This window comes from Mangifera indica, chromosome 12 (genome assembly GCF_011075055.1).
Source record: "Mangifera indica cultivar Alphonso chromosome 12, CATAS_Mindica_2.1, whole genome shotgun sequence".
Classification (NCBI taxonomy): Eukaryota; Viridiplantae; Streptophyta; class Magnoliopsida; order Sapindales; family Anacardiaceae; genus Mangifera; species Mangifera indica.
In genome coordinates, this window is record NC_058148.1 from 12,469,903 (window position 1) to 12,496,861 (window position 26,959).

Sequence of the window (26,959 nt, forward strand, 5' to 3'; positions counted from 1 at the left end):
TTGTATTTCCCCTTACTATATCTGTTAAATATTAAAAATTTAAATTTTTATTTATGAGTTATTTAATTAACAAAATTAGTTAATTATTGAGATAAAATTATTATTTTACTATTAATTATTTTCTCTCTTAATTTATAAAATTAATAATTTTTTTAAAATTAAATTTTAAAATATTATATTTTTTCTCTAGAGTTTTTATCTTTTTTTCTCCTTTTTTGACATTATTTTCGATAGGTTTCTTTCTTCTTTTCTTTTTTTAATGTTGTCTCTAGATGAAGTAATCATCTTCATATATAATATATAATATAAAAGTGAAGAATGAGTAAAAATTTAGTTTTTTGAAACTTAAAAAAAAGGGGGAAACAGCCATTGAATCAAACCTTGGGTGGGAAATAGTTATCTGGCCTCTGGAGTATATCATATAGGTTGACTAGGACTTCTTCTTACGCTGTAATGGAAGAGTATAATAAAATTAGTTTAATATAAAAGCAAATGCTAACTCTGTAATCATACATAATCCATAAAGCTGGGCTGCTTTACTTTGTCTATCGTGGCTCATGATGTCTGTTGGCCACTGCTAATCAATACATTAATCACCCTTTGATTTCAAAACATTTTTTTTTAATCATTTTAGCTTATTATGGTTGTGTCATGTGGCATAATTATACTTATAGAGTTAATATACAAAGTGATATGTTACATCATAAGTGAAAAATGGTAACTCAGTTCTTTAAGGCCACAGGACTTATTCCTATCCAAAAATTAATGTTATTAACTTCAAAATTCTTAAATATTCACCTACCTGTTAATTTATGTAGTTAAAATCAAATGTAAAATCGTCATTTAATAAAATTATTTAAAAAATAAAAAATTATTATATTTTTCTCCCTAAGTTTAAAATTTTAATAATTTTTTCTCCAACCAAAGAAAAAAATGGTGATTTTTCAAATCTTGGATTGTTGTGGGGGGAGGGGGAGGAAGGGAATACAATAAATTTTTAGTTTTTAAAAATATTTTTATTAAATGATGATTCTACCTCTAACACTAATTATAAAAATGAACAGATAAAAGGGTTTTTGAAATTTTTAAAATTAATAAATAAAAATTTTATAAAACACTTATATTTGGTTGCGAATGAGTCCTTTAGCCGTTCTTTAAATAATAATAAATTAATTGAAGAAAAATGTTACAGCCACTTTATTTATTTAACTTTGTATACAAATTCAAGAAGAATAATACTATAATTTTTATACTAAAAATGGAATTTAATGTAATCGTAATCATATTTTAGCTGTTCTTAGATGTGAATTGGCACGTGTAATTAATTATCTTGAACGAAAGATTAGGTGATGAACAACAAGAGAAAGGACAAAAGACACATATTTTTGAAGCAACTGGGATTGGGACTTATTTTGTTAATTTTCAATTCTAGCAATTCAAATTCATTTTTTCTATATTTTATGTGAAATAAAATTTATTTTCCTATTTGATCTTATTCTGATTTGATGTTGATTTGATTCTGATTCAATTTTATTCTAATTTATTGTATATTATTTTTACTTAAACTATAAATGAGCCATTGTCCAAAACAATTTTATAAAAAGAATTCTTTGATGAATTGTTGACGTGTGGGGATAAGCTTTAAGTTATATGATTATACAGCGTATGATTGAGATAGCTTATTTAATTAAATTATTAAATTATGGGATATATGTTTAAGATAACTATTGTGAATATTTTTATCAAGCATTATAAATTTACAATAAAAAATTTATAAATTATTTGAGTTATAATCAAAAAGTTAGTAGAAATACTTTTTTTTAATTATTAAGTGAAAAATAGCCGTTTAAGCTCATTTTTTAAGGGTAATATTGAATTATCATATTCACTTATAATAAATATTAAATTTAATATAAATAATAATATATTATTATAAAGGTGAGTATTACCTAATTATATAATTATATATTATTTCTATTTAAATTAATATTATATGATTTTATTATATTGATAGACATCGCTTAATCCAAACCCAATTATTTTAAGAATATTTTTAGTTCTTCCCCGACGAAGTTCTTCGTCTCCTAAGACGTCTTCGACGTCGATCGGCCCTTCAAATTAGAGGAAAGAGATCGCCGGAAGGAGAGGATTTCTTAGGAGGGAGAGACCGTCGGTAATGGAGTCGGAGAGGTCACCGGAGATTTCAAAACCAAACCTTAGGATGAAACTGTCATTTTTTAAAACTTAGGCTGAGGGAAAATTTGAGTTTTCAAAGTTTAGAAGAGTAAAAATAGATTATATTTTAGTTTATTTTTTAATATTATAGAGAAAATGACGATTTTATCTTTATTACCATTATTTTTAACTGATCATAAATAAGTATTTGATATTTTTATAATTAAAATATAAAAATTTATATTTACAACCTACCTTGGGTGAAAAATAGTCGTTTGGCCGAGAATAAACCTTTGGCCATTGTAGATTGATATAACAATACAGAAAAGACACATTGATAAGCGAAAGAGAGAGAGAGGCATCTTATCCATGAAGAAGACAGAGACACTCCCTGGCAACGCATGTGCACGTTTTTTAAATCTAAGCAAAATCAAATACGCGGTGGATCGGTTGATGATCACATGCCGCCACTTCTTCATTCAATTATTGAGAAGAATGTTGTACAAAACAAAAATAAAATGTATAAAATTTATACAAATATTTAAAAAAATGAGTATTTGGTTTTGTATTGGATAAATAAATATTTCGAGATGGGATCTGGCAATTAGAATGTTCTTGTTTTTTGCAACGTTTTTTATTGTTCAATCCTGATCCTTGTCCCTTATTTAATGTGTTACAATATAACATTAGATGGGCTTATTGCTCTAGATCTATGTCTTTACATATATTATAATATTTACTAGTTTCAACATGTTGTGAATACGTTTTAAATTAATATAAAAGGTTTTAAATTAATATAAAAGTTTATACGTACACCTGGATTTATGTATATTGAGTGAAAAATGAGTAGTGCAATTTATCAATTTTTTTTTTGCTTATTATAATGATAGGGGAAAAGGACTATTTTTCATACAAATTTTAGTATAATCTTAAAATTATATTTATAATAGATAACAACTCTAAACATTTATTTATAAATTAATTATTATCTAAATTTTTAGTTAGAGATAAAAGTAAAATAGTTATTACCATAAAACCTTAAAATTTATATCATTTCCTCTCAAGTTTTAAAAACTAACACTTTGATTCATTTTCGAAGTTTAAAAAGTTTAGATTTCAGTCATAGAGTTTGTTTCTTTCTCTGACCACTATCATTTCGATCAACAGCTAACATTTTTCACCTATCTTTTAAATTCGATTATAAAAGACGGTCATCTAAACGTAATAACGAAAGATGATGAAGCGTCATCTTTCGTCATCTGAAAGACTCGATGAAAGATGACTCTTTGTAGTTTTTCATCGCATCGTGCAAACGCAACGATGAAGTTTCGTCCTTTGTTGTGTCATCTAAATGACAGAAGATGACACAACAAAGGATAATGAAATGTCATTCTTCTTTGTTTGGAATACTCGATGAAGGACGACTCTTTGTTGTCCTTCATCGTATCGCCCAAACATGACGATGAAGGACAACGCAACAAAGGACAACAAAGGTTTGTCCTTCATTTCTTCTTGATCATCGGTTGATTTTCGAAGTCATTAGAGATAAAACCTGAAAATGGAAGAAAAGTAAAATTTTTGAAGTTTAATCATAAAGGATAAATGTGAGTTTTTTAAATTAAAAGAGAAAAATAATAAAAAAATTTTATATTTTAGGGTTTATCAATAAAATAATAATTTTATTATATTTTTAATTAAAAATTTAAATGATAATTAACTCATAAATAAGTATTTAAATTTCTCATCTATCATGATGAGTTTTAACATTACTCTAAAACTTAGGGTGGGATATTGTCCTTTTCCCTAATGATTATAGCATAGTGGCCTGTCTTCAATGGTCAATTCTGGCTGTTCTTTGGATTTCTGAGGTGGGTTACGGATCTTATACCAAATTCAATCATTTTAAAATTGTGTTTATTTATAATCAAAACCCAAACAAGTTAAATCAAACTTTATTATAATTCCACTGTAATTTACACATTTACTGTCAGTAACAATTTCTTAATTTCCAAAGTATAGATGTCAGAAGGTAAGTTCTAAAGAGTAGAATGATTTATTTTTTTCCTTCCTCAGATTGATAATTGGATATATATTAATATTGTCTTTTTAGATAATAAAAAATCTCATTCGAATCAGACTGCTTTTTCAAAGTGAAAGACACTGAATTAAATTAGTCAACAATTTAATTTTGATATATCACTAAAGAAGACTTAAACTCATATTCTATTATAAATGAAATCGTTTCTTTTACCACTCAAACTATCTTATGAGATCATTAGTATTGTCTTTTGTTAAACTAACATGATTTATTATAAATATTTGATTTCTATATTTCTAAAATATTTTTTATTTTAATAATATATTAGGGATTTTTTTTTATATTGTCAAATTATGAAATTGATTAATTATATATATTTTTTAAAATTGTTATATTAGTTAACACATCAATTATGTATACGAAAATGAAAGTACTTTTATATTAAAATATTGATAAATATAAATAAAATTATAATAAAATAAAAATAATAATTAGATTAACTAATTATTATCTATCATATAACTTTTGATGATGAAAGATTATGTGGATTTTTTATTAATTAAAAATTAAATTAAATAATAAAAATTAAACTTACCAAAATAATTCTCTAATTAAACAACACATTTTTATATTTTCAATTGATATTAGGTCAAATAGTTAAGTCTTGATATTTATTAAAAAAACAAAAAACAAAAAAGGCGCAGAGGGCAGGAACCGGGAAAGTAGGCTTTTAAAAAGGGAAAATATCTAAATAAAAATATATTTTGATTTTTAAATGGTAAACCAAAAATTTGGTGTCAACAGTACAGAAGAAAATTTTCCATTTATTTGAAAAAATTAAAAGTAAAGTCTGAGTAATTATAATTTCATATAAATTGAAACATGTAACGGGAAAGAAAACGCAACTCAAACTCCCTCTGCATCAAGAAAAAGAAAAAAAAAAAAACAGAGCGTCTCTGTTTTTGCTGTAATTCACAAGATCCTCAGACTTCTGAAAACTCGCTCTCTTTACTCGTGAAAAAGGTTCACTTGGCTTTTTCTCTTTCTCAATTCTTTCTCTCCGGAAAACGCTGCAATTCTCGTTTTCACAGACCCTTTTTTGTTTTCTCAGTAGCAGCTTTAAGAGCTGCCAGAGACACAGTACTTTTCTTACTGTGGTATTACAATCTAACGTTGGAAGAAATCAGAATCTGATTTTATATTTCTTTTGTACATCCTGGCTTTTACTTCATTTTATTTCGTATATTCATAATCATAGTAATATCGGTTTTTTTTCGTATATTCATAATCATAGTAATATCGGCTGTTATTTCCATATATAAATTTAAAATTTTTATATCATTTTGGCTGGACATTGGCAACATCTATTGTAGACGTATCTGTAAAATTTGACAATCTTTTATTTCCTTCCGCAAGATTTTACGTTTTCATTCATCTTCTCGTATGCAAAAATCGTTTCTTTAACTATATAAATTTTGTTTAAACTGGGTTGGTCGATTCATATTGTTTTGGTTGTGTTTGTGATATGTTTCCAGATAAGTTCTGTTTAGAAAGAGCAGGAGGGAAAGATGAAGAACTCGGTTTCAGATCAGAGTTTCTACATTGAAAGTGAAGAAGAAGAACACGATGAGGAGAAGGAGTTCAAAGGTGAAGAATATGATGGAAATGATTCTGATTCTTCTGGTGAAATCCATCAACACAACAACCCTGGTTCCCACAACACCACTTCTTGGCCTCAAAGTTACAGGTTCTTTTTTTGCTTTCTGTATTTCCTTGACCTTCTTTGTTAATGTTCCATTCTAGCTTCAATGAATATGAATCAATATATTTTTAGCTTTAAAACTTGCCTTTTACAGTTATGAGTTCACATGAATTTCATTTTATAATTTAATGATTTGGAAGCTAAGCGGCCTAAATGAGAACTATAAAGGAAATGGGCATGTTTTGTGAAGCAGACAAATAAGGAAGGGAAAGCGAGAACTGGAAGGTGTGATTGGGATAAGTTGGAAAAAGTTGTAGCAGTAATAGAAAGCTAAACCCCGTCAACCTAAAATCATATGAAATGTGTATGACTTTGGCCTACATGTCTTTTCCGCAATTATTGGATTTTATTGCTGTGATGATAATGGAACATTCATGCTAATCTATTATTTATATTCAATTTCTGCATATCACATTTTGATCTGGAAATTTTTAGTACTATGTGAACTAGTAAAATATACATGATGGAGGTAGAAAGTGTTAATTAATGGGAAACTTTGATGATTCTATAACATGAATTATACTTGGAATTGTCAAGTTACACATACTTTAACACATTTCACTGATGTTTCAGGCAATCCATGGATCTGTATAGTAGTGTACCGTCTCCAAATCTCAATTTTTTGGGCACTCCTACACTGCCAAGATTCAGCAGCTCATTTCTTTCATCTTCTCTATCGAGAAGACATACTCCTGAATCTTTATCTGCTGCAACACAACCTCTTCTACCAACAGTAGGAGGCGAGAAATTGCCGCCACAAAGGCGTAGTTCGCATACTCTGCTTCCTCCTATTCCGTCAAGGAGGAGTTCTGTGATCAAGGATTCGAAACCATCCCATGTCTCTCATGAACTTCCAATTGGTCGGCAGAGCTCATACGCTCAAGCTGTGTTAAATGGTTAGTATCACACCAGTTGCTCATTCTTTCTACTTGCTGATAGATCTTATAGCCAATTTCTTTGTATTAGTGGACAAAGGAAAAATAACATAAATTAAATAACTGCAGATAAGTCTATTAATTTACTATTGATTAGCTGCATTGGCCTCATTGTGCTTGCCTTGATTAGCTGCACCTTGAAGATTAAAGTACTGACATTATTGGCCATTTAATAAGCAAAAAGCTTAGATTTCATCATTGGAAGTCATCAAAAGTGTCTTCTTTCTGCCTCTTGTTGTCCTAGAATTAGTGCTAGATTCAAAGGAAGCTTGTTTGAGCTCGATATGAGCTTTGCTTGAATTGATTTGAACCCAAATCTAACATATATGAATTCGAGTCTGAATCCAAACTAAAATATTTTTGAAAACTGATCACGAATCTAAACCCAAGCTTAACATACGTAAGCTAGAGCTCGAATTCGAGCCTGAGCTTAAATATATTAAAAAATTTTAAACAACGTCATACAAGTTACAAAGGAACCAAATTTGAGCAAACGAGTTTGGCAAGCTCAAGTCAAGTTCAACTTGTCTATATAAACCTAAGCTGAGCATGAACTCCCATTCTATGAAACGAGCCAAACATAAGCCGAATTGAGCCCCCTCAAAAATGAGCCAAAATCATGTTTGGGTTTGGTTCGGTTCGAATCCAACCTACAGCCACCAATCAGAATCCAATCAACAGGGGCCACATAAGTCAATCATGTTTGTTGATCATGTTGACACATCCTCACCAACAAACTAAGCTATGCTTATCTCTTAGTCAACATCCCTGTCCCACATGGCAAGAAATAGTCCTCCACCTTTGCAATTTATCTTGTTGTTTCAGCCAAGTTGATTTACATGCCTCATCATCTTTTTTATAGGATTTAAATATCACAAGGCTTTTTTCTGCTTCTTTAACAATTAAATTTCTCTTCAAATCCAATATATAAATTTATTGTTTAGGTTTGTATCTTGCTGCTTTTGTCTTTGGCTGATTAATGTCATGCATGCAATATGTTGTGGTGACTTATCCTTGTTGCACACATTGTTGTTAAAAGCGCGCTTAAGCCAGAAGCTCCTCAAGGCAGTAGGTCTATCTATTCTGGACATGCAAGGCGAGTGAAAGTTCAAAAGCCGCTTTTATTGCACTTTAAAAGAAGTAAAAAGCGTTAGAAAAACATGTCTTTAACCAAACCTAATAAATAAATATAAATTCAATTTTTTTTTTAACTCTCTTATTTACCCTCACTGTGATGTTGAGCCCACAACAAAAAATGCCAAAATTTTTTTTTTTTTAAGTCTAACTCTAAGTTAATGTCTAAGCATAAAAAGACCTTAGGATACAAGTCCTCTAATGAATAAGAATGTTTTGATGAAGAAATGGATGAAATTGAAGACAAAAAATTATAATAAGGAAGAAGATGTAACTTTTGATAATAAAGATGAACACTTAGATTTTGATTAAAATACATGTTTGACAGAAGTTTATGTAAATTGAAGAGTTTTAATATTCTTTTATGTTTTATTATAAATATTTATTTGTGCTATTGAGACTTCATCTATGATATTATATTTTAATATTAAAGTGATTAGTCTTTATTTTTATTTTTATTATTATTATTATTTTTTTTTTTTTTGCTTTTGGTTCAAAAGCAACATTTTCACCTCATTTTTTTCGCTTAGGTGAAGGGACTCTTTATCGCTTTTCGACACTTTTCGCCTTTTAACAACTATAGTTGCACATGGTGCACATGAAATGACTAACGTGCCAACAAGAATATGAATATGACTGTTCATATTTGATAATCTGTTATAGATAGTCTCTGCAGATCTTTTTTTGTTATAATTCTACTGTTTCATTAGTTATTTAACAATTATGCAAAGCAGGCATTAATGTTCTGTGTGGAGTTGGAATTCTTTCCACTGCATATGCGGCAAAGGAAGGAGGATGGATTGGACTATCCATTTTGATAATATTTGCAGTTGTTTCTTTCTACACTGGAATGCTCTTGCGTTACTGCCTTGATAGTGAACCCGGCCTTGAAACATACCCAGACATTGGCCAAGCTGCATTCGGTACTGCAGGCCGAATTGTCATATCAGTAAGTATTTTACATTTCCATTTTTTTAAAACATGAATTTGTACACCCACTTGTACATGATTTTACTTGTTTTCCCTACCTCACTTTGCCAATAAGAAATAGAAGTTGTTATCATTAAAATGGAGGTGACCTAGTAGCTCTGTATCCACTAAAAAAAGTAATTTAAAAAGATGAGTAATTTTTTGACTGGGTACTGATGTTGTCGTTTGTGTTGTTTTTTGGTTTTGTGCAGATAGTACTTTACGCGGAATTATATGTAAGTACAGCTGGCTTCCCTTCTTTGTGTGCTTATTTATCTTGTTTGTAGTTGTCTCATTAGCATATATTTGAAGCCTAGATTTCTGTAGGAGCCCATCAATGAATTCGAGGGACCCATATTATCAGATGTGTTTCCAGAGCCACATCTGTCCTCTGGCTGCTGCATTATTGGATTTATACGAAGCAAACTATCTACAGTTGCTTACCTACCCTGAACCAGCATTTTCTGCAGAATTTAGTCTTTTTCTCAACTAAAGATTATATAATTCATTGTTAGTAAAAAGGAATATAATAAAAGAAAAGATCTTGACCATCTGGGCCACTCTGTCAGAGACCAAAAAAAAAAGGCATACTGTGCTGGGTTATTTTCGATTGATTTGGACCCCATCTGGGTAGACTGTTCAACAATTGTAGATCTTGACATGACGTTACATGGCATGGCATAATATAACTGTAACTTCGCTGTGGCCCCAAAGGATAACTTAGTGGCAAATGTGTGAATTCTCTCATTGGGGCGCAAAAAGGTTTGGATACAGTGGTTATAAAATTAATCATTAAATTAAAATTTTTTTTTTATTCGATATAATTAGTTTAATTCAAAAAGACATCTGATTGGGATGAGATTGATGTATAATGTTTATAAATGAGCACAACTTATAAAAATTCAATGTTCACTGTGATTAGATAAAAGATGAAGTATCATCTTCATTTTGGAGTACCAGAAACCATAGGATAATCTTAAATGAGAATTTGGTAAAAAGCAATTTTGTAAAATAATTTTCAAAGAATATCATCGGTCCTCCTCATCCTTCATTTGTTTTTACATCAAGTTTTACTTTGAGTCATGCTTTTTCTTATAATGCTTATTTTCAGCTTATTGAGCTGGATCAAATCATGGCAAGTGCTGCCATTTCCATCCGTCGCAAGACTTTTTTTTTTCCCTCAAAATCTGTCTTGACGACTCCTGAGTCTTCTTTACCTGCAGGCTTGCTGTGTTGAATACATAATTTTGGAGAGTGACAACTTATCTTCGTTATTTCCCAATGCACATTTAACTGTGGGTGGATTTTATCTTAATTCACATCATTTGTTCGCATTGATGACTACCGTTGCCGTTCTTCCAACAGTTTGGCTCAGAGACATGAGAGTTCTTAGTTATATATCTGGTATGCTTTTTAGTCTTGTTTGACTGTAATTTGTGTTTGAAAAGTTCATCAACTAGTCTTGTACAAATAGCACTGCATATGCATTATCTCTGTTTGCAGCTGGCGGTGTTCTTGCATCAATATTGGTGGTCTTCTGCTTGTTTTGGGTTGGCATAGTAGATGAAGTTGGCTTTCACCACAAAGGAACAACTCTAAACCTCGCAACTTTTCCGGTTGCTATTGGTCTCTATGGTTACTGCTACTCGGGTCACGCTGTGTTCCCAAACATCTACACTTCAATGACCAAACCAAACCAATTTCCAGCAGTCCTCCTAACATGGTAAATAAACAGTTATACACCATTTTAAAAATTCTGAATAGTTAATTCGATGTTATCGTTATTGCAGTTTTGTTCTCTGTACCTTGATGTATGCCGGTGTCGCTGTTATGGGGTACACAATGTTTGGAGAATTAACAATGTCACAGTTCACTCTCAACATGCCTAAAGACTTGGTTGCCTCAAAAATTGCTGTTTGGACGACGGTATGCTTGCCAACCATTTACACTAATCTCTGTAAATTTGCCAAATTTGATGCACTCCAGTGACGTTTTGGTTCTTATAACTTATTTATTTCCTTTTGCAGGTGGTTAATCCATTTACCAAATATCCTTTTTTTCTGCATATAATAAATTAAAACAGACAATTTCAGCATGTGTTAAAAGAGAAGTTCTTTTTTCTTTGGTTTTCCTTAATTGGAGTCACATATGCTTTAACCATGTCTCCAGTGGCATTGAGTCTGGAGGAGTTTATACCATCAAGTCGACTCAAGTCTCACATCTACGCCATCTGCATTAGAACAGCATTGACGATCTCTACCTTGCTTGTTGGCCTCAGCATCCCCTTCTTTGGTAATGTTCTCATCATTTTGAACCCATATGATTGCCAATGAAATATTGAAACAGAATCTTTTTACCATTTCAGGCCTGGTGATGTCCCTCATCGGATCTTCACTCACAATGCTTGTGGTGAGTTTTGTTTAGCAATTTTCCCTTTGATGAAGAATTAAGGTGGGGTTTATGCTAATAAAAAATTTCTATGCAGACCTTGATACTTCCTTGCCTATGTTTTCTGAGCATCTTGAGGGGCAAAATTACTGTGTTTCAGGTATGAATATGATCACTGCATTTCAAAAACATTTTCTTAATGTTATAATATGAATGCTTATTCATTTTTTTGTTTTGGCTTCAGGGTACAGCTTGTATTATAATTATTGTGGTAGGGGTTGTATCGTCAATGATCGGAACATATTCGGCTCTTACGAAGATTATCGAAAACTTGAGCAGCTGAAGACAATTTTCCAACAATGAGAATCTATTTCACTGTAGAATTAGACTGTGCTGGGCTGAGTGTATCATTTCCATTGTTCTTAATTTTGGACTCTGACGGTGTTTTCATGTGTTGTAAACTTGTTTTGGGCTGAAAAAAAGCCCATAAGTCTGATACAGTTCTTTGATTTTGCTCAATTTTGTTGAATATCTTAGAGATTATTTAAATTAAAAACAAATATAGTAAGTCCTATATGATTTTTAAAACTAAGGTTAATCAGTAATTAGTTTTAATTATTTATTTTTAGTCTTTTTTTTGAACTAATTTTCCCTATTGATAGCAGAACAAAAAGGCCAAGAGAGTTATTCCCACCCAAGGTTTACTGTAAATCCCAACTCATGTTTATTAATTTTTAAAAATTTAAAAATTTAATCATTTGTTAAATTTAGATAAAATTGTTATTTAAAAAAATTAAAAATTTATCATTTTTTTCAAATTAAAAATCTAACAAATTTTTTTCACTTAAAATTTAAAAAATAAACATATTTTCTCAAAATTTAAAAAATTAAAAATAAACATCTTAATGAAAAAGAAAATTTGTTTTTATCAACTGTCTTTTTTGGGGATATTAATTAAAATAGGCAGTCACATTCCCGCCTAAACTTTTTTCGGCAACAATTTTTATATTTTACTTTTTTAAACAAATCGTTGTTTTTATTTCAAAAATACCCTTAGTCTAATTTCTCACTTTACCGTAGTATTTCCCCGATTATTTGTTTTCCTTTTACGAAAAACATTAAGATTAAACTACCGTAATATTTATAAATTAAAAAACAGATTAATATTTTATAAAATAATATTAATATAATATATTATATTATATTAATATATAATATTTATATAATATAACAAAGGGTGTGGATGCGGGTGCAGGAATTTGGTAAAGGGTGCGGGACTTTGGTAAGGGGTGCGTGTGTGTGCGAGCGGGTGCGTGCGCTACGTGCATGCAAGCACGCGTGTGGGGGCCCCCCCCGCACCCCATTCCTGCACCAGAACGCAGAGATAGCGCGCTAGCACACACGCAGCGCGCGCATGCCAGTTTATCCCCGCACACCTTTATAATTTATAAAGGGGTGCGGGGTTATAAAAAGGGGTGCGGGAGAAATTTCTCCTCCTGCACCCCTTTACAATATATATTACTTATTATATATTATAAATATATTATATTTATATTATAAATATATTATATTAATATATATTATATTATATAATATATTATTATAAATATATTATATTAATATAATAAAAATATAATATAATATATATTAATAAAATATAATATATATTATAATTCTCTTGTACCCTGTTTATAATTTTCCCGCACCCCTTTTGTTTTTCTCGCACTCGTTTATATTTTCACGCACCCCTTCACATTTTCACTCACTCGTCTGTATTTTCACACACCCCTTCACAATTTCACATACTCGTTTATATTTTCACACATCCATTTTGTACTTTCACGTACCCTTTCACAATTTCAAGCACCTGTTTGTATTTTTACACACCCGTTTTATATTTTCACGCACCCGTTTGTATTTTCAAGCACCCCTTCACAATTTCACGCACCCGTTTGTATTTTTACGCACTCGTTTTGTATTTTCACTCACCCCTTCACATTGTCACGCACCCGTTTGTATTTTTACACACCCGTTTTGTGTTTATTATTTTCACGCACCCCTTTTATAATTCCTGCACCTTTCAGAAAATTGTCGCACCCTCCACGCACCCTTTCAGCAATTGTCGCACCCTTCCAGACACCCGCAATGCTTGCCACACCCTTTCACGCACCCCTTCACAATTTCACGCACCTGTTTATATTTTTACGCACCCGTTTTGTATTTTCACGCATCCGTTTGTATTTTTACGCACTCATTTTGTATTTTCACTCACCCTTTCACATTGTCACGCACCCGTTTGTATTTTTACACACCCGTTTTGTGTTTATTATTTTCATGCACCCCTTTTATAATTCCTGCACCTTTCAGAAATTTGACGCACCCTTTCAAAAATTGCTGCACCCTCCACGCACCCTTCCAGCAATTGTCACACCCTTTCAGAAATTGCCACACCCTCCACGCACCCTTCCAGCAATTGTCACACCATTTCAGAAATTGTCGCACCCTCCACGCATGCACCCGCACCCCTTACCAAAGTGCCGCACCCCTTACCAAATTCATGCACCCTTTACCAAATTCGCTACAACCTGTTTTTATAAAAATAAAATTTAATCTATTTTATAAAAATAGATTATTTTATAAATATATATTATTTAATAGATTATTTTATAAAATAGATTATTTTATAAATATCCAAATTCACTTCAATTATTTTATAAAAATAAAATTTAATCTATTTTTCATTACAGATAATTTAAAGAAAAACTTATTATTTTTATATATTCATTATTTTTGATATATAAAAATAAATTATTTTATAAATATTAATCTTTTTTTTAATTTATAAATTTGATTTATTTCAAGTAATTTAATCTTAATCTAATATTAATGATTTTCGTGATAGGAATGAATTAATCGACGAAAGGTAAACGTTACATTTGAAAAATTAGATTAGGGATATTTTTGGAATGAAAAAGATGATTTGCTTAAAAAGGTAAAACAGAGTAATTGTTGCCGAAAAAGGTTTAGGCGGGAACCCTCTTGCCTATTTTAATTAATATCTCGTCTTTTTTGTCCAAGAATGAAGACATATTTTCATTAATTAATTTTATTAATAGAAAATATGATAAATTTTTAAATTTTTAAATATTTTTATTAAATTATAATTTATTTTTAATAATAATAATAAAAAAATTTATTAAATGATATATTTAAAATTTTAAAAGTGGACGGAAATTACATTAGGTGAGAAAAAGTCTTTTGACCAAACGAGAAAACACCGAGCCTTTGATTCTTAAACCTTAACGCCATGTGTATGTAAACATCGTGCTGGACTTTTGTATGTTTCTTCTCCCTTGATCCCCTGCAACATGTATGGTACGGCGACACGCCTCCCTCCATCTGTTAAAACTCTCTGCCCACGTGCCCATTCACGTGTTCTCTTTGTAAATCATCGTCGAATCCTCTCCGTTTCCGTCTCCAAAAACCTTTCTTTGCCCATAAAATCTCCTGCTTTCCCCTGGAAAACTCATTGCGTGGTTAAAGGAGAGAGATTTAGAGTTTCAAAAGAAGGGTCTTTACAGGAGCTGGATGATGACGCCCCTGTGTCGGTTGAGCTTGCTCCTATCAGTAGCGAGACCCAGTTCGATCGGGTCATAGCTGAGGCTCAACAGCTTGAAGAATCTGTTATTATTGTCTGGTACTGGTGACTTAATAGGATTTTTGGTTCTTTTTTGTCACAAATGAAGCTTTATAATATTTTCTGAGTTTTTTCCCACTGTTTTGTTGATAATAGTGAGAATTTGATTTCAGTAGGTTGATATTGCTATTGGTTTGTTTGTGAATTTATGTGGGAAATAATGGTTTGTTCTTAATTTGTTTAGGGTATTGAAATTTGGTTGATTTTGGTTGTTTCTCATTGAGTTTATGTGGAATCAAGAGAAGGGGTAAAAAATTTCCTTGGCATTTAGTTGCTGGGACTGGACTCCAAATATGAGAAATTCATTGCACTAAACCATATAGTGGCCTTTTGTTTCTTTGGAAAATATTCTGATATTCTAACATTGCTTTTTTATTTTTCCTGGGAAAGATTTCTGTGGCTAATTTTTAATTAGTTTGAACTGGTTTCAATTGAGAGTTTTGCTCTAATAGTTGGCTAAGTTTGATGAGTGCATCATCTTTAGAAACCAAAAGGCTGTTAATCTGGGAATCCCACTTTTCTTGGTGGATTGTTTTGGAATCTGATAATCTTAAAAATTTTATTTTTTGCGACGTTGAAACGGTTAAGTTGGACTAACTAGTTTGTGAATTGAACTTGAGATGACCTTATTCCCTTCCATGCTTCTTAGTTATCGTTGCAGTATTTTAGTATTCAAAATTCTCTGATTTCATTGTTGATGCAGTTCATTAAACATCTGCTGTAACCATCATTATACTTGCTCTCAGGAATGGATGCCATTTATGAATCCATTGCCTATCCTTTTTTTTTAATAATTGAATTGGTATTATGTGAACTTGTAGGATGGCAACATGGTGCAGAAAATGTATATACCTCAAACCAAAATTAGAAAAGTTGGCAGCTGATTACTATCCACGGTTAGATTGATTTCCTTTCTGATCATGTCAACAAATTGGAGGACAATAAAATTTAAGCTTTGCAAAAATGATATCGTTATTTCTTGATTTTGACATATCTACCTGAAGCTTTTCTGCAGCCAAGCAATAAAAGATTATCCTTCAGTGATGTAAACTGTTTAGCTACTGTAGTTGTTGCCTTTCAAATATGTGGCATGAATTTCATTTTCTGATTCCATTTTATTTTGATATCTTGGATGAGTCACATATTCTAACAAAATCTATTCAAATTTTCTTGCCTTTGGATCTTTCCATAGCCAACATGAACAAAACTTGCAATTTCCATAACATAAACTACAAATGAAGTTTTTGAGTAATGCATTACATGGGCCTATTTTTCTGTTTGTTGTTTGTTTTTTATGGAACTTATAGTTCTTGTGATATTCAGTAAGCGAGATTAAAGTTTGCTGGTCATAATCTTTTTTGTTTTCCTTTTGTCTTATGATTGGCTTAGACTGCGGTTCTACTATGTAGATGTCAACACTGTTCCACACAGGCTTGTCGCTCACGCTGGAGTCACGGTAAGTCTCTTGTAATTTAACAGGGCTTGTATATTATTTGATGTCCAGTTTATTATGATTTGGTAACTTATCATGTATAAATTTTGATGAGTCAAACACTTGTTTTGAAATGATAGTCAGTAATATCTATCTGCAGAATGGTGTGATTGACCCTGAATTTTTCTTTTCATGTCTCTGCTCATGTTGAATGCCGGAATCCATGCAGAAAATGCCAACTGTTCAGGTAATTTTCTTTGTGAATATATTGCAACTTGACTCTTTTTTTTGGTAAATTAGCTGAATCAATCCGTTTATGCTACTCAACCTCTGATCTGTTGAAGTCGGATTGTTTAGCGGGTTTCTACTGTTCTATATTTCTTCCTCAACTGGATCTGAATGAAGGTATTTATGTTACAGCTATGGAAGGATGGCAAGAAACAGGATGAAGTCATTGGTGGCCATAAAGCATACTTAGTTATTAATGAAGTTCGCCAAATGATTGAAAACCAGAGTACCATATAATTAATGGTATGAATGACTTTTTTGTTTTTTTAAATTACCTTGTCTGTTTTTCGGCTTCGTTTTGCCGAAATCTTTCTTTTGTAGTTATTTTCCCAGATGAAGAATCAGGGAAGCTTCTGGCACAACTGAACTTGGCACTTGTTTCTGCCAAATTCTCAATGTACAATTCCTCATTACACTATGTAATAAACAAAGGAAAGTGAAAATTTATTCAGAATAAATATTTTTTCAAGAGTTAGAACCAAATCTCTTTGCAATGCCAATAATTCTTGTTAATATGTGAATGATTGAATTTATGTAAGGATTAGTACATGTATAATCATGATTTATATGATTTGTAATTAATTAACTCTTTAGTCAAAATCCCTGGTTTGAGTTCATGTAAATCCTTTAGATTAGAAGATGAACTTTAGGAAATAAGGGCAAAACCATAACACTGGTTTATGTCCTTCTGATTTATACAACATAAATAATTCAATATTATGCATACAAATTGAGGTAATTAATTAAATTAACCATCTCAGGGAGGGCCTATTCGAATTTAGCCAACCCATAATGGGTTATACAAATGTTTTCAAATATCTCAGTTAATGTCAGGATAACTTTCGGTTGGAAGGTTATTTTCCTTTGTTTACCAAAATAAGGGGTCCCCTGGAATTTTGACATAAAAGAGGGTTAAAAAGTATATATTACATACTAGAGGGTTAAATGATATTGACGTATAGATGGTTTTTAGATTTTTAACCGTAAAAGACATAAATATACAATTTAACCACATCAAACCAATTTTTGAATATATTTAAAGTGAAAATTCAATGCAAGGTTGAATAAATTTTGATAAAAAAGTTTGCATCGGTAGTGAAAGTTTAAATATGATCAATAATGGCTAAACTCCTTAAAATCGACACATATAATTGTACGTTGATCCGGTGATTGAACCGTATCATGTCCCAAAAGCAAACTTTAGTGAGTTACAAACATAAACTTTGTTTGGTCGAAACCAAACTTTGATGTTAAGTATCTATAGTTGATTTTGTTGAACGAACATTAAAAGGACAAGGAACACACTAAATATATGCTTTTTTATATCTATAAATTGCCTAAAATAAGTCTCACGGAAAAGCTTCCTACATTCACTTAGTGTTTTCCAAACCTTGTATATAATGTCTTTATGTCTATATACAACTAATTACACCTTTAAATGGTGCGTTGTGTGAAACCTCTCAAACTCATGCTTGTAATTTACAATATATGAGATTCTCTTAATCTTTTGTGCTCTTAATGTTAATATTCGAAAAGAAAAACAAAATTCATATTAATTTAATGTTAAAACAAATAAAACATTAAAAAGTTTACCCATCATATTTTATAATACATAGATAATATCATTTTACCCCAACAGAAAATATGATCTCCACTTAAGTAGATGTGTATCTATAAATTGCAAATTGTCCCTTGTAGCACATCGCTTACCAAATACGCTTATGTTCGATGAACAATACAAACATCTATGATTTATTTGATATCAATTAAACAAAAAATTATTAATTTTCTTAGCCAAAATCATGATTTCATATCACAGATCACACAACCAAATCAATAAAAATCATTTTTTATCAACTAATTTTAATTTTAAAAAAATTATATTTATAAACAAAATTCAATAACTTAAATAAAACCCCTAAACTTCGTACCCCCTAAACTTTTTCCATTTTACAATTAAATTTATATTTTAAGTCACAAATCATACTTGAGTATAAAGAAAAACATATTTTTATTGACAATTAATTTTAACTAAAAATATTTAAACCAAAAAACTTGATATTCATAAGTAAATTTTGAAAATTTACACAAAAATGTAAAATATTACTACAATTTTTAAAACAAACAATTAAATTTGGGTTATGCATATGTGACAAAGATTTAAATTTATTTTTTTTTTTAATTTTACTATCTCTTTAAGACTAATGGTAACCAAAATTTCAATAGGAATAAGAATGAATTTTGTGCGAATTTCGAATGAAGCAACATTGGTAACTTGTTTTCTATATTGGGGCTATTTCGGCAAATCTCATTTTCTTGATTACATCGATAGAATTTTCAGAGTGTTGCTTAATATCCAATATACCCCTCTAGTTTTACTAATGTATAAATTTGTTAGAAAATCGTTTATTTAGGAACATTTAAAGTGGAATAAGACTATCACCGTCAAAAGAAAATCGGACGGCTGATACCAGATTCTTCGTAAACTGGTCACAGTGAAAAGACGAGCGACGGTTTCGAAGAGTAAGGAGGCATACGCGATCTCTCTCAATCTCATCATCTAGCTTTCCCTTCCCTGTTGTAAATAACAACTCACCTCACTCTGCAACATTTTTCTTCCTGTGTTTTCTCTCACACCCTTTGCATTTTTCATTTAATTAACTGCTTGCTTTCTAATCTTAAGTTCCTTTACACGACGTCGTTTTCGATTTTCACGATTATTATTATTATTATTATTATTATTATTCCTCTCTTTCAGCAGGTGATTTTTAATCATTTTATGCAAGCAGCCTGTTCATGTTGTTGACGATAATTTCGTAAAGGTGTGTAATTTTTTTTTATGTTTTTCATTTTCTTTTTGATATAGATGATTATTTTGCTATGTTTGGTTAGTGAGAAAATTAGAGACAAAATTGAAACTCAATTGTGCGTTAGGCAACTGATTGATTTATTCTAGGTGAGAGTTAATTGTCTGTTATAAAAGTTTTCTCCAGTTATGCAGATGGTTAGGTTTTGGGATTTTTTATTTTTATTTTAATGATATATTTAAAGTATTTTTCTAATTTATTTTAGCTTTTGCTTAAATTTGATTACTGATATGTTTTGTTTTCTGGGGTTGATTAGAGTATTGGAAATGGTTCCTGTGAGTAAAATTGACATGTTACAAGAACCTGATGGGAATTTGAATATAGAAGATGGTTTGCACACTGAGCTAGATTTGATATTGCAAGCGCAGTCCAACCAGCAACCAATTCTTCAGAGACAAAGGGATCTTAATATTTTTCGAAGTGGCAGTGCACCACCCACTGTCGAGGGATCACTAACTGCTGTGGGTAGTCTATTTGGGAATAATAGTGTTACTGGTGGTGATTCTACTGGTGCTAATGCTAATCTTAGTGGGATTTTGTCAGAAGATCAGATTCGCTCACATCCTGCATATCTTTCTTATTATTATTCACATGAGAACGTAAACCCAAGGCTACCACCACCATTGCTGTCTAAGGAAGATTGGCGTATTGCCCAAAGGTTTCAAGGTGGTGGGTCATCTTTTGGGGATATAGGGGACTTGAGAAAGAAGGGTTTAGATGGTGGTGATAGATTGCCATTGTCTTCAATGCAGCCAGGGTTTTCTGTGCAGCAGGCAGAGAATGAATTAATGGAATTGAGGAATGCTGGTAGGAGGAATGTGTTTAGGAACACTTCGACTGAGTGGCGCGAAAGAGACTCTGATGGGTTGATTGGATTGTCCACAGCTGGACTTGGTGTAAGGAGGAAGAGCTTTGCTGACATTCTTCAGGTATTGCCATATTGTGTTGTAGTATCCAGTATATTGGAAGCTTGTTATGATGCTTTGTTGTCTAATGTATTGATTGCGTGATGTGAGGCTTATTGAACTTTTTATGTTGTTAGTTTCTTTCATCCTTGCTGTATACTTTTGCTTCTTTATTTCTATTTAGAAAATGATGGTGAGTTTATTTATTATTTTGAATTTCTTAAATGATTTAAGATCTTTTTTTTTTTCTTTTTTAAATAGTCTGTTTTTATGGTCAGTGCTCAACTCTTAATGATATTTTGGTCTGATCATTTCATCTGTTTTTATATCTAAAGGATGATTATAGGATGTATTACAAAAGTCGATCCTTTGGCTTTTGAAGTCAATAGTATTTTGTGATTATTTATATTTGAAATTTAGAAAATTGCTTCTGTCTTGCCTAATGTTATTCTACAAAATTTATTGAATGTGTGCAATTATTGAATTGAAATTATAATTAATGTGTTTGGTTCTTTATCATACTTTGACAATTGGTATTGATGTGTTTCAGGAAGGACTTGAACAACCTGCCTCCTTGTCAGGGCACCTGTCGCGCCCAGCAAGTTGTAATACCTTTTGTGATGGTTTGGGTGCTGCTGGCATATCTAACGCCCATCCAGCTGCTTCATGTAATAGAGTAGAACCCTTTGAGGCCTTGCAATCTGCTGTAGCTCCGACAGGACTGGTAGGAGTGAATAGCCTTAATAGAAATGCTTCTCATTCTTTTGCATCTGCAGTGGGTTCATCGCTGTCAAGGAGTATAACCCCTGAAGCACAGCTAATTGGTAGGTCTCCTGGTTCTGCTCTTCTTCCTCCTGTGGGGAGCAGAGTTGGGCCTATTGAGCAGAAGGGTGTTGTTAGCTCAAATGTCCGAAATGATTCTTCTGCTGGTATGACTGAGCTTGCGGAAATTGCAGCTACATTATCTGGTTTAAGCGTGTCTAATATTAGACACGCGGATGAAGATGGTCATGCACAGTCACAGCTTCAACTGGATCAAGATAATCAATCTGAGTTTTTGTACAATATGTCCAATGGTCATAACCAGAGTTTTCAGCAACAAGTCTTTGACAAGTCCAATGTGGAGAATCTTTCTTTTTCTGCAAACTATATTGATTTTGCTCGAAAAAATGGAATTTTACCTAACCATAGCGGTTCTATTCTAAATTCCAACGGTCAAGGAAATGTTCCTAGAAGAATAATTTCACCCAATGTTTACTTGAAAGTGAAGTCTACAGGGTTTGGAAGTTCAGAAGGATCTGGTGTTAGAAATCAAAATGTGAATATTTCAAGTACAGATTTTGCTGGCAATCCACCTGGTAATTATTTTGCTCATAAAAGGCTGATTTCATGGTTAAGAATCAATTTGATACTGGTTAATCCTGTCTTTTACTCACGAATTTTTTTTGTGGTATTATTTTTTTAAATATTCTTTTAATAAATCTGTAGTATCTAGTTGGATTTTTATTCATGCTAACAGTAGTTTTTGTTCAGGTACAGCTTTTACTGCTATTGGAGGTGGACAAAGCTTGAGTGGATTGGTTAATCCTGTGGAGCTGGAGCTCCGTTCTCCATCGGTAGATCCACATAGTATGCAGTACCTGCTAAGAACATCTGATTATGCAACACATGGTGTCGCCAGACCGAGTGATCCTTTAGATGTTAGGAATTACTTTGGTACTTCATATGGAGACTTAGATGAGTTGCAGAAAGCACGGCTTGAGGCATTGCTTGCCGAACAAAAGCAACATGAATTGCAAATCTCTGGCAAGTCTGGTGGTTTGAATCATGGGTACTATGGGGCTGAATTATATAGACTTGGCATGCCACATTCTGGAAACCCAATTGCCAATATGGTGCTTCCTTCTGTTGGATCTGGAAATTTCTTCAATGAGCAAAACTCTCACTTTACTTCAATGATGAGAAGTTCAATGAGAGGGCCCTTGTCATGGAATTCAGGTGCTGGCAGTAACCTTGAAGGAAGATTCACATCATCCTTATTAGATGAGTTCAAAACCAACAAGGCTAGGTCATTAGAACTTTTAGACATTGTTGATCATGTTGTTGAATTCAGGTTTGCATTTTCTGCCTGCATTGGTGTTGATTTTACATATATATTGGTTAGAGTATTTAGTTAATATTTTTTCTTATATATTTCAGTACAGATCAGTATGGGAGTCGGTTTATTCAGCAGAAACTGGAAGCTGCTAATGTGGAAGAGAAGGCCAAGATATTCCCCGAGATCATTCCTCATGCTCGTACCTTGATGACTGATGTTTTTGGAAATTATGTGATTCAGAAAGTTTGTATATTATAATTTGAAATACTAAAGCATATACAACTTTGAAAATTTGAACTTATTACTCAATTTGTTGTCATGATTTGCAGTTTTTTGAGCATGGCACAGAAGGTCAAAGAGCACAACTAGCCAGCCAACTTACTGGTCATGTTTTGCGCCTAAGTCTTCAAATGTATGGTTGCCGGGTGATTCAGAAGGTGCTTTTCTCAACTTTTACCACTTGATCTCATTATGTATTTATATGGTAAATGCATATTCTAGATGATATCAATTTTTTATCTGATTGAAGTTTTCATTCACGGTATGATTTTGCATAACTTTGATTTGATATTCAGATTTCAAGTAAATTATTTGTCATTTCATCACTCTTTCTGGATTGAAAAATGTCTTTATCCTCTAATTATGACCACAGGCCTTGGAGGTCGTTCATGTGGATCAGCAGACTCAGATGGTGGCGGAGCTTGACGGTTCAGTTATGAAGTGTGTCCATGATCAGAATGGTAATCATGTTATTCAGAAGTGCATCGAGTGTGTTCCTCAAGATCGAATTCAATTTATCATCTCAGCTTTCTATGGACAAGTGGTGGCTCTTTCCACCCATCCTTACGGTTGCCGAGTTATTCAGGTTAAAAATCTGCAGTTTGTTTTTCTTTTCAAGTGGTGCTTTTGACATTCATTCATTTACTGTGTACTTTCTTCTACAGAGGGTGCTGGAACATTGTGATGATGTGAAAACACAACAAATCATTATGGATGAAATTATGCTACATGTATGCAATCTGGCACAAGATCAATATGGGAACTATGTTATTCAGGTACCTTTTTTTCTCCAGAATTAGAATTTTGATGTTTCAGGTGTGAACCACTGTTTCCAAATATTGTTCAGTTGAAATGAATCTATGAAAACTGGGGGGCTTGTTATATGGCCCTTGACTAGAGATAAAAAGATTTACCAAATAAGCATCCATGTTTTGATCAAATAGCTATATACCTACAAACCTCTGATTTCCTGTAACCTTTAATTGGTAAATCATGTTAGTTGCATCTTATTTTACTTTCACCTGTGTTTTTTTTTTTTTTTTTTAAATATTAATTTGCTGGTGCTGAATTGCTCATTCAATTATTCTCCTGTCTAAAGGTGTAAGACTATACAGACATTCTCATGTATAGAGAACAGTGTTATTTTGAGTGTTTTGTGTTAAAAAATAGATATTATGAAGGTAGCTGAATTCCTTGATTAAGGGGGGAAATGGAGCAGTTTGACAATAAGATGGATGAACTAAACAAAGGTAAAATAAGTTGTATACTATGGAAGCATGTGTGAACATGTTTAAAATATGTGATGTACTCATTTGACATGATTATGGTGTATGTTGTTTGGCATGCCAACTGCTAAGGCCATTGTTTATGTAGTCCTATCAAATATCAAAATTAGCGTAGTTCATTGCATTTCAATCTATATGTTTGAATGAAATCCTTGGTTTGACATTCATGCTTGTAAAGTATGTGCTTCATTTTGCCTTGGGTAGTAATGAAAATGTTGGAGGTTTGTTGATTTTGGCATGTCGCTTTGCCCGACCTTATTGGAAATACAATTTATAATTAGTCTAATTCGATACCCATACATGCTTATTCTGTTTGATTTACTGCTCCACCTTTATACACATTTTAAATGTTTACTAATGGTTAAACTTGTTAAAATTTGTGCTTTATTTCAAATGATACCTTTTAATGTTTATTTTTTACTTATCTTATTGTTGTTAGTGATTTTCATCCTACTCTTTGATAGCATGTCCTTGAACATGGTAAACCACATGAACGATCTGCCATTATTAGCCAGCTTGCCGGACAAATTGTGAAGATGAGTCAGCAGAAATTTGCTTCTAACGTGGTGGAGAAATGTTTAACATTTGGGAGTCCTGAGGAACGCCAACTTCTGGTGAATGAGATGCTTGGTTCAACAGATGAAAACGAACCTTTGCAGGTATGCAGTAGTGTGTTTCTACTGGGTGTAAACTTATTATTCTTATATATGTTTACAACCATTGAATGTGCATGTGATTTTCTGTCCAAGAAATATAACTATAAAATTGAATACTCAAAACTACTTGTATTACTCTATAGCATGAGATGCATTTAATGGTGCTGTCACAGTTTTTTTGTTTTTGCCATGGAAACATTTACTGTTGCATAAAAGTCAGCTTTCTTTTTTGGGTGCCTTGAATTTTTTTTTTGTTTTGGGAATTGTTAGTCACATGAATCTAGATCTACCAGACTAGAATGATTTTGAACTCAATACATTGGTTAGTTTGGAACGCATGAACTTAGAAACTTGTTATTTTCTGTATCTTCTTGTTTATCTCATTTTTGTAAGGAGAGATTAGACTAGATTTTTTTGTATTTCAGTTTTGCTTAGAGCATTCCTTGTCATGTTTCCATTGATTTTTATACTTTTTGTGTTGCTAACATTGAAAATCTGCAGGCCATGATGAAAGATCCGTTTGGAAACTATGTTGTGCAAAAGGTTCTTGAAACCTGTGATGATCGGAGTCTAGAATTACTTCTTTCTCGCATCAAGGTTCATCTAAATGTGCTGAAGAAGTACACTTATGGTAAACATATTGTTTCTCGCATTGAGAAACTTATTGCAACTGGAGGTGAGGAACACTTGACCCTATTTTTTATGTTAACTTCTCGTGACTGCAACTAATTCTTAATTACTCTGGCAGAGCGGCGCATAGGAATGTCAATCTCAGTCTCTTCCTGAGATCTCGAAATCTGAAATCTCAGAGGCAGTCTCCTTTTTTGTCACAAAACTTCAATATGACAGTAAAAATAAGCTTTCCTTCTGTATAGCTAACATGGATGGTGATTTTAGTGTCTTATCAGCCTTATTCTCATTTTCTACCTCGACTGGTACTTGTAGATAGCATAAAAATAGCCTTCTGAATAAGTTGTTTTCTCAATAGCTTGATTGTAAATTTGGCCCTTTATGATGAAAGTTCTACTGGGAGGATCAATTAGGTATAGATCAGATTGTTTGTCGAGTTACATATTCGCTGATTGTCTACTGGAGTATATAATTTGTAAAGCGGAATGGGGTGTAAATGCTTAATCAGGGTGATGATATAGGAGAATAACTCATATAAAGCATAGACTTGAATATGCAGAAACCAAAACTTTTATGTAAATAAATTTTTAATATTTTCGAAGCAGATCTTTTATATGTATATTGATTTTGATGTTGTTGTTATTGAGTTGTTAGATTGTTATCATGTGATGAATGTCTTGCAATTTTTTGCAACTTGAAAATTTTTATGAAACTTGGGATTTTGTAAACTAAATCATTTTGCTGAGGCTTTAAGCCATAACCCATGTATGATAAATTTGAATGATTTTGGAGGATGAAGCTTAAATGTTGATGATAAGCATGTAGAGAACGAAAAATGATCAGAATTAAGTGAGGTAATTTCCATACTTTAAGCAAGTTTACCATTCCTGTCCTGAAACTTAGGGCAGAGACTTCAATCACTTAAAAAAGGAGCTAAATTCATGATTCCCATTCGGTGTGAAGGCAATTAGGCGGAAATCCTTTATTGTTTGGAACTTAAGACACATAGGGTTTCAATGCATGATTATGCTTCTTTCAAAACTTATTGTTATCTTGATAGTCAAATCGTGTATCAGATCCGTGTATTGAAAATATATTTTTTCATATCATGTATTGAGTATTATTATATAATTGAGTGATTTTGAATTAATGATAAAATAATATTCAATTATGTAATAACATAGATAAGTATATATATATTTATGTATCAAAATAAGTACGTATAGTTTTGCCCGTTTAACATAACTTGAGAATCCCATACAGGAATTTTTGTTCTTACAACATTTGGAAAGCCAGTTTCTGTTCATCTCTCATCAAAGATGGTTTTAACCTTCATGAGGGATAGATGAATCCCGGAGCCTTATGTCCTTTTCAGCTTCGGAAATCTTTTTTTTTGATTTGTTTTGCATCATGCAATCGA

The 26,959-nt window shown here is 31.9% G+C and overlaps 3 protein-coding genes across 11 annotated transcripts; all 3 read left to right on the forward strand.

The window, feature by feature from the left end:
* The first annotated feature begins 5,076 nt into the window (after nt 1-5,076).
* LOC123193321 (amino acid transporter AVT1C-like) lies at nt 5,077-11,901 on the forward strand. The gene is made up of 13 exons (XM_044606223.1): nt 5,077-5,236; nt 5,749-5,960; nt 6,549-6,871; nt 8,779-8,993; nt 9,226-9,249; nt 10,237-10,417; nt 10,517-10,736; nt 10,804-10,939; nt 11,041-11,060; nt 11,160-11,305; nt 11,379-11,422; nt 11,499-11,561; nt 11,646-11,901. The coding sequence occupies exons 2-13, from the start codon at nt 5,782-5,784 to the stop codon at nt 11,742-11,744; spliced, it is 1,650 nt and encodes a 549-aa protein (XP_044462158.1). The 5' UTR covers nt 5,077-5,236; nt 5,749-5,781; the 3' UTR covers nt 11,745-11,901.
* A 2,766-nt stretch (nt 11,902-14,667) lies between these two features.
* On the forward strand, nt 14,668-17,301 carry LOC123193270 (thioredoxin-like 3-2, chloroplastic). Of its 2 annotated transcripts, none has more exons than XM_044606140.1 (5): nt 14,668-15,098; nt 15,920-15,994; nt 16,488-16,554; nt 16,691-16,777; nt 16,951-17,084. In XM_044606140.1, the coding sequence occupies exons 1-4, from the start codon at nt 14,770-14,772 to the stop codon at nt 16,739-16,741; spliced, it is 522 nt and encodes a 173-aa protein (XP_044462075.1). In that variant the 5' UTR covers nt 14,668-14,769; the 3' UTR covers nt 16,742-16,777; nt 16,951-17,084. The 2 variants fall into 2 exon arrangements, with proteins under 2 accessions (XP_044462075.1, XP_044462074.1); XM_044606139.1 differs by having other exon boundaries at nt 14,671-15,098; nt 16,760-16,777; nt 16,951-17,301.
* Nucleotides 17,302-19,251: 1,950 nt separating this feature from the next.
* On the forward strand, nt 19,252-26,158 carry LOC123193266 (pumilio homolog 4-like). Of its 8 annotated transcripts, none has more exons than XM_044606128.1 (12): nt 19,253-19,398; nt 19,577-19,640; nt 19,942-20,614; nt 21,141-21,948; nt 22,124-22,703; nt 22,790-22,931; nt 23,018-23,125; nt 23,341-23,553; nt 23,633-23,743; nt 24,718-24,912; nt 25,411-25,585; nt 25,658-26,158. In XM_044606128.1, exons 3-12 carry the CDS (start codon nt 19,952-19,954, stop codon nt 25,693-25,695), a joined length of 3,033 nt encoding a protein of 1,010 aa, XP_044462063.1. In that variant the 5' UTR covers nt 19,253-19,398; nt 19,577-19,640; nt 19,942-19,951; the 3' UTR covers nt 25,696-26,158. The 8 variants fall into 8 exon arrangements, 7 of the variants coding, with proteins under 7 accessions (XP_044462068.1, XP_044462067.1, XP_044462063.1 ...); XM_044606129.1 differs by having other exon boundaries at nt 19,260-19,398; nt 19,580-19,640; XM_044606130.1 differs by having other exon boundaries at nt 19,266-19,341.
* Nucleotides 26,159-26,959: the final 801 nt, after the last annotated feature.